Here is a 13,713-nt window from a genome sequence, read left to right on the forward strand (position 1 = left end):
TAAAAAAGTATTTTTCAGGGGATTTCCCCCTTTCCCCCTCTATATATACGCCGAATGTGCATAAATTATATATCGTCTAAATCTATGATTCATTCTGCGTAGAACGGTATATCTTTCATATCTCTAGGGCATTTAGTTTCTGAGCTATAGTCATTTCAAAGTACTGCTGCATTTTGAAGCTTGAATCAGTGGCCATTCCTTTTGGAGCTACAACTCAAGTTACATTGGTCATACGACAATGATGCAAATATTTTTCTGTTTCTTACATGCCAGCGAAAATTTCTGTGTGCATTTTAAACTTTTCTTATCCTTTTTTTTCGGGGGGGGGGGAACCCCATTTTTTAAAAAAGTATTTTCAGGGGATTTCCCCCTTTCCCCCTCCATATATACGCCGAATAAATGTGCATAAATTATATATCGTCTAAATCTGTGATTTATTCTACGTACAACGGTATATCTTTCATATCTCTAGGGCATTTAGTTTCTGAGCTATAGTCATTTCAAGGCACCACTGCATTTTGAAGCTTGAATCAGTGGCGTGCCAACCATTCCTTTTGGGGATACAACTCAAGTTACATTGGTCATATGATAATAATGCAAACATTTTTGCGTTCCTTACATGTCAGCGATCATTTTCATGTGCATGTCGACACTGTCATGTACTTTTTTCTTGGGGGGAGGGTGGGGGAACCTAATTTTTTTTCCGAAATTTTGGAATTTTGAGAGTTAGCCCCCTCCCCCTGCCACATATACGCCGAATTTTCAAAAATTTCATATAGTCTGAATCTCTGGTTCATTCCGCGTACAACGGTATATCACTCATCTGTCTAGGGCAATTAGCCTCCGATCTACACTCATTTAATTGAAACTCTGCATTTTACTCAAAATCAGCTCGGGCAATAGAGGCTTACTTGTGAAAAAGGCCTTGGGCGGCAAAAGGTTAACCTTATTTGACTTTTGTTCAGCTCATTTAACCAAACACCTGGTGTTACATAAGGAATCTCACCACATATTGTATCTTGATTAAGAACATGAAATGTGCACGAATATTCTCTCTCAATGCTACATACCTTAACATTATAAACATTATGATTACAAGTACTAGACATGGTACCACCAAATAGCGAATGTATCAAACTTTGTTTGCCAATGGAGTTATAACCCATATCTGTTACAAGAGATTTGCATATATACGATTTTTGTGAACCTGTGTCAGTAAGAACTCTCACATTCCTGCTCTTATTGTAGTTACCTTTCAAATCCTACTACCAATGTCTGCATGAATACATGCAGATTTTCAAGTTGATTTATCAGTGTATTGTTTACCTCAGCATTTGATTCTTTGCCTTCAGAATAATGGTCAGAATCATTATATTTGTCTGAAATATTAGGACATATCAATACAACATGCTTTTTCTTGCAAACAATACATTTCAAATTGGCCTTGCACTTCTTCGAAAAATGACCAAATTTTAAACATGCAAAACAATGCTTTTATCTTTTAGAACCTTCTGTCTTTCAGAGAGAGACATTTTCTGGGCTTTAAAGCAATCATATGAACTGTGCTTACCACCACAGAACACACAACTTTTCTCCCTACCACCACTGACACTCAACAAATCTGTCGCACTGGGGATAATAGGCTGACGCGGTGGAGAACACCTTTTCTTCCGAACTTTCACTGCTGCACCATCCAATTCAAACCCAGCTGCTGCAAGGTTGATTCGTTCTTCTCCTTCCACTTCAGCTCGCAGGAATGACATCAAGGACTGCATTCTTCCGGTCGGTGTTGTCTCATTATTTTCCTCAGCAGCAGACAATGTTCTTCTCTGCCACACACGCATCAAATCCTCTGGGAGACTGGACTCCACCAATGGAAACAGCATTGTTGCATATTTGTCGCTGGTAACACCCATCGATTCTAATGCTCGAAGTTGGGACTCCAGTGTGTCATACAAAGTGCTCAAACAATTTTTTTCTTGACGGTTCAACACCTTTTGTAACACCAATTTTAGCAGTTCACGCACGTATAATTCCACGAGCATATCATCGCGACCAAAACGTGATTTCATGGACTGCACAACTTTCGGGTAATTTTCTTTTGTTGGTGGAAAACTGTTCACAAGCTGGCATGCACGAGAACCTTCAATTGTCGCTTGTATTAAATACTGGAACTTGTCCTCTGCAGGAATTGTATCATCTTCATCGATCTTCTTGAATTGTCCCCAAAAATGTAACCACTCTTTCAAGTCCCCTCCAAACTTCTTCAGTTCGATTTTAGGTAACTTGAATCTTCGATTCTTTACTTCCGAAAATGACTCGCCTTGACAGCAGTTTCCTTCCGACAACTTCAAAAAGTTCGACACTTCAATATGTCGCTTGTTGAACAAACACTGATAATCATCCGGCAATGACTGTTCTTTCTCTAACTCATTTTCACTAGCACCCAATTCCAACATCCAATCAAAAACAGTTATGTCAGCAGCATGCAGATCACTTGCCTTATTTTCAAGCAACTGGATATTTGCTTGAATAACATTCCTGTCCGGAGTTTGCATCGCTAACTCATTTGCAATCTTCTCCGAAACACGTGTAAAAGCTGACCTCTCCACTGCACGGCTTTTCTTGAGACGATCAATGTCCGTTGACATTTTTCCGATATTTGCACTTACTTCTTCTCCGGTCCAACACAGAAAGAAAAGACAGGTCCTGTCACGGTCGCCAATAAATGTTGGATCGAGAAATAAAAGACTCGCTGCTAATATCCTTTTGACTATATTCTCAAGAACATGTACACAACACAGTAAAAAACATGAGAATCTTCATATTTTTTCTGCCCGGGATGACAGTAATATAACACAGCATAGAACAAACAAAATACTGCACAGGCTATTGCCCAGAATACAGAGTAAACAATATTGCCAGGTGCCAACTCACATAATATCTAACAATTACCATATTTACTCATGTATAATGCGCACTTTTTTCCAAAACTTTTGTTCACAAAAATTGTGGTGCGTATTGTGCACGGAATAATTCAGACAGCCAACATGAAACCGCACAGGGCCGTTCCATGATTTTGGGACACTTGCATTGATATTTCATGTTTACGGAACCCTATCATGTTATATATCGTTGTAAAGCTTGAATCCTGCAGTTTCTGAATATGGAAACAGTATTCCATACAAGATAATGACACTAATGTGAAATGCGGTTGAAATAAGTTCATCAAAAAATGAAGGAACGTTCTGATTTTTATGGTACTTTGGTTGAAAGAAAAGATACGGGAAAATATAATAAAAATTAAAATGTATTACTGGCCAAGTAATATGACATTCATGGAGTGTGTAAATTCCTTAATGGAAGAAATCTTGTGCTGCTAACTGCTATTTGGAAGGTCCTGAATGTGCCTTGTATAAATGTTACATTAGTCACAAAAAGTATATATTTTAAAGTTCTTGTAGAAAAAGAAGGAATGAGCAAAACCACGTATAAAAGTTTGAAGGCCATTTCACACGATTTTTCATTTTGTAATGTAATGTTCTGCGACACCAAGAAAAGCAGTGCAAGTCTTGCGGAATTCAAGCATGCACCTTCCGTTACATGGGATGCATATCAGCAGTATTTGTTGGGTGAGAAATAATAGAAAATAACTTCCTGAGCACTGTGAATCCATAACGTAATTCTGATCTATTACAGAATAAATAATGTGGTTAAAGAGTGAAAGCTTTAGGATGCAAAACACAATGGAGGGAGAGGGGGAGGTGGCATGGGTTGGAGACTTATTGTTTACACGAGGATATTTTGCTCTTGGTCCACATAGCAACAGATGACTCATTGAATACGTATGACGTCATTTCACTCTTGATTAGCATGGCATGAAGCCATTTCTTGAAACTGGATTGTACTGTGCATTATATACGAGATATAATTTTTTGTAACTTTTACCCATCAAAAACCAGGGTGCGCATTATACACGCATTGGCACTATACACGCATAAATACGGTATCTCATCACTGGAGTAAATCTTGGGGAAAAACCAAGGGTTGTGTGTGTGTATGTGAGAGAGAGGGAGAGAGAGTGTGCACGTGCATGCACACATGTAACCATGATCTTTGTATTTCACATCATAAGTTTCAATTTTTATCACATTTTTCACCTTTCCTCTTACATACATTACAGGTCATTAATTTGTGAACTCATGAAAAGTAATGTTTAGCAATGTTTACATGAAAGGAAGTGATTTATTCCACTAAATGAGCTATAAAAAACATTGTTTTGTTAAATAATGTAACAGAAGTTTTATTTTGAGTGTAGATGAAACTTTGCTTTGCTCAAAACTGTCAAAGCTTTGATTATTGATTACATCCTTCAGCAGTCATACCTATGCTACAGTCTACAAGCACAAAGTGCAAGGTTATAAATAAACCTGCACAGGACACACACAACACGTTTAAAAGTGAAGCACTAAAATCTAATTGAAAAATACCACAGAGGAAAAATGCAGTTTGCTTTACCGATAACCACGTCTCCAAATGGTTAGCGTTTTTCTCTCGTCTTTGTTGTCAGCAGACATCCATGGGGGAGTGGTTATCACAGCGTGCTACGACAGAATGGGTTCCGGGTTCGAACCCCGAACTGGGCATGGGTGTTCTTTGTGTGTGTCCCTTCATCAATTTTATCATATCATCATCGTGATGAATCAAATTTGGCAAAAAGCGACGCTAAGTAACAAAAATGAAATCAAAACATTGATTGATTTGGTTTAATTTACTTCGCTTTTCTGCCACTTTTGGCTAATCGCAAAGATGATATGATAAAATTGATGAAGGGACACACACAAAGAACACCCGTGAACAGGCTGGGATTCGAACCCGGGATTTATGGCTTAGTAGTTAAATCAAATCTTTTTTGTATTTTTGAAATAGGAGTTACATGCATCTTTTTTTAGTAGTCATTCCTCAATTTGCAATCTTTTTCTGCCTTTGACGTTCTTTTTTTTTAAGGAATACTGGGCCCTAAAGGGGGGGGGGGTGACCCCATCAACCTTCCCCTTGAGCACTCCACTGATTGCTACCCCAAGTGTCGAGGTCACCGATGCAAACTTGTGTCAACAAACACGAAATCATCTTTAATATAAAATATAGAGGCATGTAATGTGTAGTCACACTGAAAGTAGTTATGGTCTGACAGCTCCATGTTTGGTCTGCAGTTGTAAAAAGATTTTGTGAAGAAGGAAAAATGTAAGATGTTTTCTGAAATTAGAGGGTGAAATCATGGATTAAAAATGCAATGCATGTTGTATGCACTTCCCGCATATATTTGAGAGTCTTCATAGTTATGCAATTATTATTATTATTATTTAAATTACACTATCAAAATATGGATTCGGACACTTACATGTCGGGAGGCTCATTGGCAATGACAAAAAAAACTTCCCTGAGTGGGTTCAAACATGCATCCTTCAGAACGTGAAGCTATAACACTAACCACTTACCTACACTTCTATTGCTGACCAAACATTTACTTTACATGTAAGAAATTTGGCATGAATGTTGAATCAATTGCATAATTTGTGAATCTGAAGACTGTGACTAACAGTATCAAAGGCTTTGGCCAGATCAAAGTATATTACATCTAATTGTGAATTATCTGAAATACATTTCATAGCATGTGAGAGAAAAAACCGACAAGTTTGTAAGACAGGAGCTACCAGGAAGAAAACCATGTTGGTTTGAGCTTAAGTAAGGAGAAACAAATTTGTACAGCCTGTCTTTGATTATTGTTGCACAGATGATGGACAGTGGAGAGAGTAAGGAGATTGGTCAGTACGAAGAAGCAATATTTTTTTTTGCTCTTTTGTGAATCGGTCTGATGTTTGCTTGTTTCCAAGCTTGAGGAAAGACACCTTCCGAGAAACATCTGTTCAAGAGAATGGAGAGGGGATAACACAATGATTGCACTGTTTTCCTGAGGAACACGGCGTTGGTATCATCCAGTCCTAAAGCACGGTGAGCTGAAAGAGACAACAATAGATTTTTCACCTAATCGGGTGTAGTGGCAAGCATCATTAAAGAGGAGGAACAGACAGGCCTTACGTTTGGCAATGCTGCAAGGGAGGATGGTGGGCAGAAGTTACTGTGAAAAGAAGGGTTGAAGAGTTCTGCCCTTCGGTCGCCTATCGCACTTTCACTATCATATGTAATTTCAGCTGGAATCCTACTAATTTTTTTTCTTGAGTTTATTAGTTTAAAAAAGTTTTTTGGGTTTTCCGGGATTGTTACAGTGATCTTGTCTATATGTTCCTTGTATTTTTTCTGAAGAAGATACTTTGGCTCCATGGTCACATTCTACACCCTCGATTTGGCGCACATTTCAAATATTTTCATCATAAAAATTAGTTTCTTATAACAAAGGGTGTTTCAAAATAGCACGGAAAGTAATTTTTTAGATCTACGTGCTACTAAACTTACGTTTTTGTAATATTAAAATTCCTTGCGTACGTAACGTCAACCTAGTTTTTGAGGGCTTCCATCATGGATTCATGTCACAGGTGCACCTCTACACATTTTCTTTTTCTTATTATGACTGACTTCTGGAATGGGATAATTTGCGATATGTTATTTGTATGATGTATTGGCAGGTTGGAGATTTCAGACATTGGAAATGATTTGTGTGACATCCAATTCACAAACTGAGGACTATGGTGCACATTTTTTTGGCAACTGCAGGCCGTAAAGGGTTGTATTTCCTGAATGACTTGTGGGATGGGATAATTTGCAACTTGTTAGGAACGGAAGTGGAGGGTAGTATTCTGTGGAAATGGACAACAAAGACATTTAACATGCGACTTAACTTTGACCCACAATTCAGTGTTAGGCCTTGGGATAAAGAGGTAAGTTACCTTCTAAGGTTTAATTTTTTGGTGAAAATAGTGTTCAGCAGGTGGCTCCAGCCAGTTTCTAACATGCCGTCCAAACTGACTCTATAGAGAAAGGCAGGTAGCCAGAGCAGAGCGAAGTGAAGTGGAGGCGGGGCTGCGATAGTGGTAGAAGGCAGTAGGTTAATTGCCCCAGGGGCGGAGCCCGGAATCGGCAGGAAATTTGAAACCAGCAATTTTTATGAAATTTCTTGGGATATATCGTTGAAAAATCGACTTTTACATATCCATCTGTACAGGTGCAACAGAACTAACATGGCCGCAAGTACATTACGGGTGTTACAAAACTAAAATGGCCGCAAGTACAGTTCCACCTCGCCACTTCAAACGGCCATATCTCAACTTTAAACGACTGTACAGTTGTAAATACTTGTTTCCGCAATCTAAAATTTTGTTCTTCAGAATTTGCAACACACAATCTTCATAAAAAAAAATCCTAGCGGAATCGAGGGTGTAGAATGTGACCACAGACCCGATACTTTGAGTGCTGTTGCTGAGCAGCAAAGGTGGTGTGTGTGTGTTCACTTGGGAAGTCCTTCCAAAGTTGCCATGCTCGTGTCTTGTTGGCCAGTGCATCCCACACTTCCGAGTCGAACCAGCACGGAAATCTATGAGAAGCTATTTTCCCTGTAGGCACGAGGTTCGTCACCGTTACTTGAATGACAGCTGCAAATAGGTCAGCTGCGTCGTTGACAGATCTATCTTCCAGAAGGCCCCAGGGGAAGGAGTCGAGGGAAAGTCTTATCTCCTCCCATGGTGCTTGGTTCCACAGGTAGCGCTTCTTCTGGATCTGGGGTTGATGTCCTCTTCTAGAGGGTGGGGGGATGGAAATAGACACGTCCAGACTGTCATGGTCGGAGCTCGGAAGGTACTTGCGTGGCATGATACTAATTTCGTTCAGGTTGGACAGAACGTAGTCCAGGTTGCTGTCCTTTCTGGTGTTGAACAAATTGTGCTGTTTTAAGTTCAAGCCACAAATGAAAGTTTCAATAAACCACTTACCGTTCGCACAATTAGCTGTTCCATTCTCAGGGTCTTGCCAGTCAATAGAGAGGTTGAAGTCGCTAAAAAAGGCAACTGCTGCAAGTAGAGAATTTCGACATTCTTCCAGGAGGAACAATGGACTGTTTCTATGCGGTCTGTAGAAAGAGCCAAGGAGAAGATTTTTTGAACTGATCACTGAAACCTCGACCCACAATATCTCACAATTCCGTTGCAGGTCATGACGTATTTTGCTTGGCCATTTTGCGTTCACACAGATCGTAACACCCCCACCACGAGTCTCATGATCGTTTCGATATATAGTGAAATGGCTTGCAAATGGCAGCTCACTGTCCTATGTCCTCACAGATCAAAGCCATGCAGAGGGTGAAAGTACCGGACCGGGCTCCCCTTACCTGCCGAGCACTGTTCCCTGGGTGGAGACACGTGCACATGTTGCCGCAAGTGCCAAAAACAAAAATCTTCTTTCAGCACATGTCCACTGCAATAGTTCATGAGAATATTTTGGCACAGTGGAGGAGACACGAGTACACCAGAACTAAACACAACAGACTGAGAAAAACCACTGAAAAAAAAAAATCACGATGAGCACCACTACTACAACTTGCCTCCATCTTGGTATTTCTTCCACTCATTTTCTTTCAGATGTAGTTGTTTTTCCAGACACTGTTATATTTTTTTATCTTCTGCAACCCATGGAAATCCTTGTGGAATACATTATTGGGATGTAATTTCCAGAAAAGAGAATATCTTAGTTTCAAAAAACTTGAAGTGAGAATGGTGTGTTCAGTCACACATTTGACCTTAAAATTTTTCATATTTGAAGTTTTGCTTGTAATGCCACCATCAACTGAGCATTTACATTCTGGACAAATAGTGCATTAATATAATTGTATCATTTTATGTAGATATTTTTTATCTTAATGTCACAGAACAATAATGGTCATCCCACTTATAGAGAATCTTATAAGAGCCCATTGTTTTAAGTACACCAGTCAATAAGATCACCATCATCTCCACCACCCTGCTGTTGTTTTTATAATCACCATGATTATGCTTCTACAAGTACTTACTTCATTTTTGAAGTTGGTCCTTGTTTGCAATATTCTATCAAAATTATGTGAACATGTTCATTTTTTCTTATAGGAGAAGATTAATAAACTGACCAGCCAAGTTTCATATCTACGTGGAAAGTACAACGAACTGGATAACAGAAGAAAACTTGAAGGCCAAGGGTTTAGAAACGATATAAAGCAATTACGGGAACACCTCCGTGGCTTGGAAAAGAGTTATTTTAGACTGAATTGTGCCTTGCAAACTCAAGACGATGACAGAGAGAATGTACTGGAGACTGCTCAGGCTACATTGCACAAAGCTGGCCTTTTAGAAAAGGAGCTGAAAAATATCAGACGTCAGGCAAAAACTCTTGATAAGAAGATTCAAAATATGCACATTGTGTAAGTAGAGTTTATAAGACTGTGATTTATTGCATTTCTGTATAGTTGTAGGCCTTTGTATTTTTTTGTATATTTGTACATTTGTACATTATATGCAATTTTAAAATAAAACCCAATTTAACACTAATACTCCAATCATTCTTGTACCTCAAATTGTAATTAGCATATTACATAGGGAACATAAAAAATATATAAGGTCAATATTATACACTGATGATCAGCCACAGAAGGAGCACACATATGGCATATTTAAAATACATATGGGCAATCTACAATTAGGGGACCCTTTTGACTTGGAAAAAAAAATTGAAGATTGAAAAGTTATGATTTTTTTTCTTCTTGATACAATATTGTGTAATATTTTGATGCTATATAAGCAGCAGAACTGAATTTTCACTAATAACGTTTTATTTCATTATTGAAAATTTCATGCTCCATGCCAATGACATACCAGAACACCATTTTTTAAAGGGGCATAGATAGAACCCTCACAATTGTATGTTTAAGGCCAGTGGTGGCAATTGGGTTCTAACATGGGGGGGGGGGGGTGCAAGGAAAGTTTCCTTTCTCTTGGTAGGCTATAGTGTGATAGTGTGGAGGCAAAAAAGTGGGGAGCAACTATCCTCTAAATCGTCGCCACTGTTTAAGGCTGTGAAAACGTGAAATTGGAACATTTTCTACCACTCAACTCCTCTGTTTTCATGCATTAACATTGTGTGCCATAACCATCTCAGTATGTGTGTTTGTCCATTTCTTCTCATCAGGCATCAAACCATCTGTGTACCAGAAGTGTTTTTACGAAACTGTTACACATGCACGGGATACACAATCCATTCAACAATGCGAGATTCAAGCTGTGTGCTAGGAACTGAACGCAGACAGTTCTCGAATATTTCTCTCTGATTCGAGCCTGAACACCACTAATGTGTCTTGTCCTTCCATGTCCTGCAACTCTTACAAAGCCGAAACCCACCAAATTGTTCATATTCAGGCCTAAGCACTCGCAAGTGTTCAAAATTGTGTGTTGTGTGTGTGTCGAACCCAGTAGGCTTAAACTAAAGTATTTTTTTATGCCATGAAATTCTCGGACTGCATACATGAAAATTGGTCCTGGCACAACTAAATAATCACTCAAAACTTTTATTTTCGGTTGATCTGTGCAGCTTATTTCTTATTTAATATACTACTCCAATAACCCATACTGCTGAAATATTCACTTTAGAGAGAGACCTTCAATCTCTTCGACCCTAGACCCAAACTAGCACTACACTGAGGCTCCGGAAGTTCCTCCGTCATAAATGTCTTCAGCTTTGGCTCCAAACTGGAACTAGTAGTAGACTTAGTTACTTTACGGTATCTAGTCCTTTTCATTTTCGAATCACTAGATCTTATAAAGCAACCAATGGACACTGACTGATCACTAATCGACTGTATGAATTGTCACACTTACCTCTGAAGTCTAAACTGATTCTGTTGTACAGATCAACCGGGAAATTGAAGCTGCGTATTTATATCCTCATTATATTCTAGAACGTTCTGCAGATAAAACGATTCATAAATATTGCCAGTAGTTTGACTCCTCCTCTTATTCAAGAATGTTCCCTCTCGCACCTTCCAGAGAATAAAAATTTCAACGAATCACCCTACGTGCTACGTGGCCCTACCTTTGTTGTGCACTTTCCAAATGCTGACAAGTCTCCTCTACATAGTGCTCAAGTTTGCTGCGACAACACTGAAAGCGCAAGGAAAGTTTACGTAGAATATTATCAACAACAGGGTTATAGAACATTCTCAGTCTTGCCTTGATAAGTATTTCTCTTCTCAAATTATTGTCATAGTATTCAAGAAGAAAGACAAGAACCTAATTTTATATAGTGTAAACTGAAAAAATTCCTGGCAAGGGGGGCTCGAGCCACCTGATGCCCACCTTGGATACGCGCTATTAACAATGACCGAGTTATAGAACATTCTCAATCTTGTCTCAATAATTATTTCTCAAATTATCAACATTCATCACATTATTCAAGAAGCCAAAAGCCCACGTAATTTTATCTAGTGTAAACAAAAAGACAATTTCCTGAAGAGGGGGGGGGGGACTCGAGCCCCTGATCCCCATCTTGGATACATGCTATTAAGAATAATAGGGTTATAGAACATTCTCTGTTTTGTCTCGATAATTATTTATCTCCTTAAATCATCGTCACATTATTCAAGAAGTCAAAAACCTAATTTTATCAGTGTAAACTGAAAAATTTCCTGGGGGAGGGGGGGGGGGCTGGAGTCATCTTATCCCCACCTTGGATATGCGGTATTAACAATAACAGGGTTATAGAACATTCTCAGCCTTGCCTTCGATAATTACTATCTCTCTCAAAGTATCATCACATTATTCAAGAAGCCAAAAACCTAATTTTATCTAGCATAAACTGAAAATTTTTTGAAAGGGGGGGGGGGGTTCTAGCTCCCTGATTCTTGCCTTGGATACGAGCTATTAACAATAACAGGGTTATAGAATATTCTCAGTCTTGCCACGATAATTATTTCTCTCCTTAAATTAACATCACATTATTTTATTTAACACCACAAGAAACAAAAAGCTCATTTTATCTAGTGTAAACTGAAAACTTTCGGGGGGGGAGGCTCGAGCCCCCTAAGCCCTCCCCCCTTTGGATACATGCCTGGTTGCAGGGCTAAGACTTTGAATTGTCCCTTTATCGTAGAATCACCCATGCATAATTCATATAATTTTCTTGAACAACTCAAATAAAATGAAGCAGTAGCCTCAAGCAGGTTGATATACCAACAAGGTACAGTAATGAATTAAGAAATTTACAATAAAAAAAATAATTTATTCCTTCCAATAGTATCATATATAGCAACTATAACATGCAGTTTATGTTGTACTCTAAAACTGCAGTTTAAAAGGACCAAGTTCTTTCTTTTTTTGGATATAGACATATAATGAATTACTTCAACAGTTGAATAGGTAACACATTACATTATTTTTGTTACTTATACATAAAAATGTTTATATTTTGGATCTGTCTTTGACTTAATTAATACACATGACATAAGAATTTTAGCTTTCCACTTTAAAAAAGAGTACTATAAATAACATAAATTCCTTTAAAATACATACAAAGTTATATAGTGTAAAAGATCATGTTGTGCAAGTTGAGCAAGATTCAAGTTTTATTGAAGTCTATATGTCTAGTATTAAAAAGTATCACATGGAATATACAAGCAACAGTTGAACATTGTAAACGTTTGGAAAAAATGTAATTCTCCAAAATTTGGATCTCAGAAAAATTATAGTTTTCTTGTCCTTAAAAATTAATTGAATTTTCTTCTGTGCTTTGGTTTTTCTGGTGCTTGAGATGCTATGACTACATAGAAAAAGTGGTAACATGTTATCAAAATTGGATAGTTGTTAAATTTTAATATATGAAATAGATATGTCCATGCATATAGAGCAAATGTGGGTATAAGATAAAAATATGATTTAAACTAAATGTTAAGTACAATTGAATTCACAGTTTTCATGTGATGATTGGAAGACCACCAATATTTAAATTTATAAGAATAAATACCCTTTTGAAACTGTACATAATAATTTAGATTTTTACTCTCATTCAACTACATTGACTATTATCTACCATTCAATTTATGTGATATTAAAAACAATGATAATTTTCTCTTAAAAAGAAACAGCGCTGATATTATATCTTAAAGGAACTATCAGTAAATAAAACTGTTTTCACAACATAGCCATAAGTTGAAACACTACAAAAAGAGTGCTGTCTGTGTGGTTTATATACATTGCACTGTGAAAAATGTATGTAAAATATAATAAGACTATTAACATTATTACAGTGCAGGAATAATGTTCCTTAATTCAGTATGAAGGGACAAATTGATTTGTCATACACTAAGTTGTCACAAGAACAATAGAAGCCTTCTTTCATAACCAGAAGAATTAAGTGGAAATGTTTGCTTATGTAGAGTCTTCACGTCACATACCACAATAATTCCTTAAGTCTCTGGTATTTGTGTAACATCACAGATGATTATCAGTGCAGGCAGTACCTCACACAAAATACTGTTTGGTTCATAATGGAGGTAGAAACCTCTGGTCAGCTCAATGACTAGACAATATAAGAAAAACGATGGCCATTGCAGTTAAGGTAGCAGTGGAGGATATCCCTGGACTACTGTTGTTAATAGCATTGCCACGTGGGGGTCCTGAAATTAAAAAAAAACATTTATTGTTGTAAGTAATTTCGATATTAGAACAGCCCAAACAGTTGTCAGTT

The 13,713-nt window shown here is 37.8% G+C and overlaps 2 protein-coding genes across 2 annotated transcripts in view; one reads left to right on the top strand and one right to left on the bottom strand.

Moving 5' to 3' along the window:
• The window catches only part of LOC145980696 (coiled-coil domain-containing protein 77-like), an 81,464-nt gene extending 71,948 nt beyond the window's left edge, over window positions 1-9,516 (top strand). Inside the window, exon 8 of the mRNA XM_083113761.1 lies at window positions 9,090-9,516. Coding sequence (XP_082969887.1) covers window positions 9,090-9,404 — 315 coding nt within the window. The 3' untranslated portion in view covers window positions 9,405-9,516. The remainder of the gene's footprint in view (window positions 1-9,089) is intronic.
• Window positions 9,517-12,259: 2,743 nt separating this feature from the next.
• The window catches only part of LOC145984208 (uncharacterized), a 222,697-nt gene continuing 221,243 nt past the window's right edge, over window positions 12,260-13,713 (bottom strand). Inside the window, exon 14 of the mRNA XM_083117738.1 lies at window positions 12,260-13,642. Coding sequence (XP_082973864.1) covers window positions 13,539-13,642 — 104 coding nt within the window. The 3' untranslated portion in view covers window positions 12,260-13,538. The remainder of the gene's footprint in view (window positions 13,643-13,713) is intronic.

This window comes from Lepisma saccharinum, chromosome 2, assembly GCF_977018435.1.
Source record: "Lepisma saccharinum chromosome 2, izLepSacc3.1, whole genome shotgun sequence".
Lineage (NCBI taxonomy): Eukaryota > Metazoa > Arthropoda > Insecta > Zygentoma > Lepismatidae > Lepisma > Lepisma saccharinum.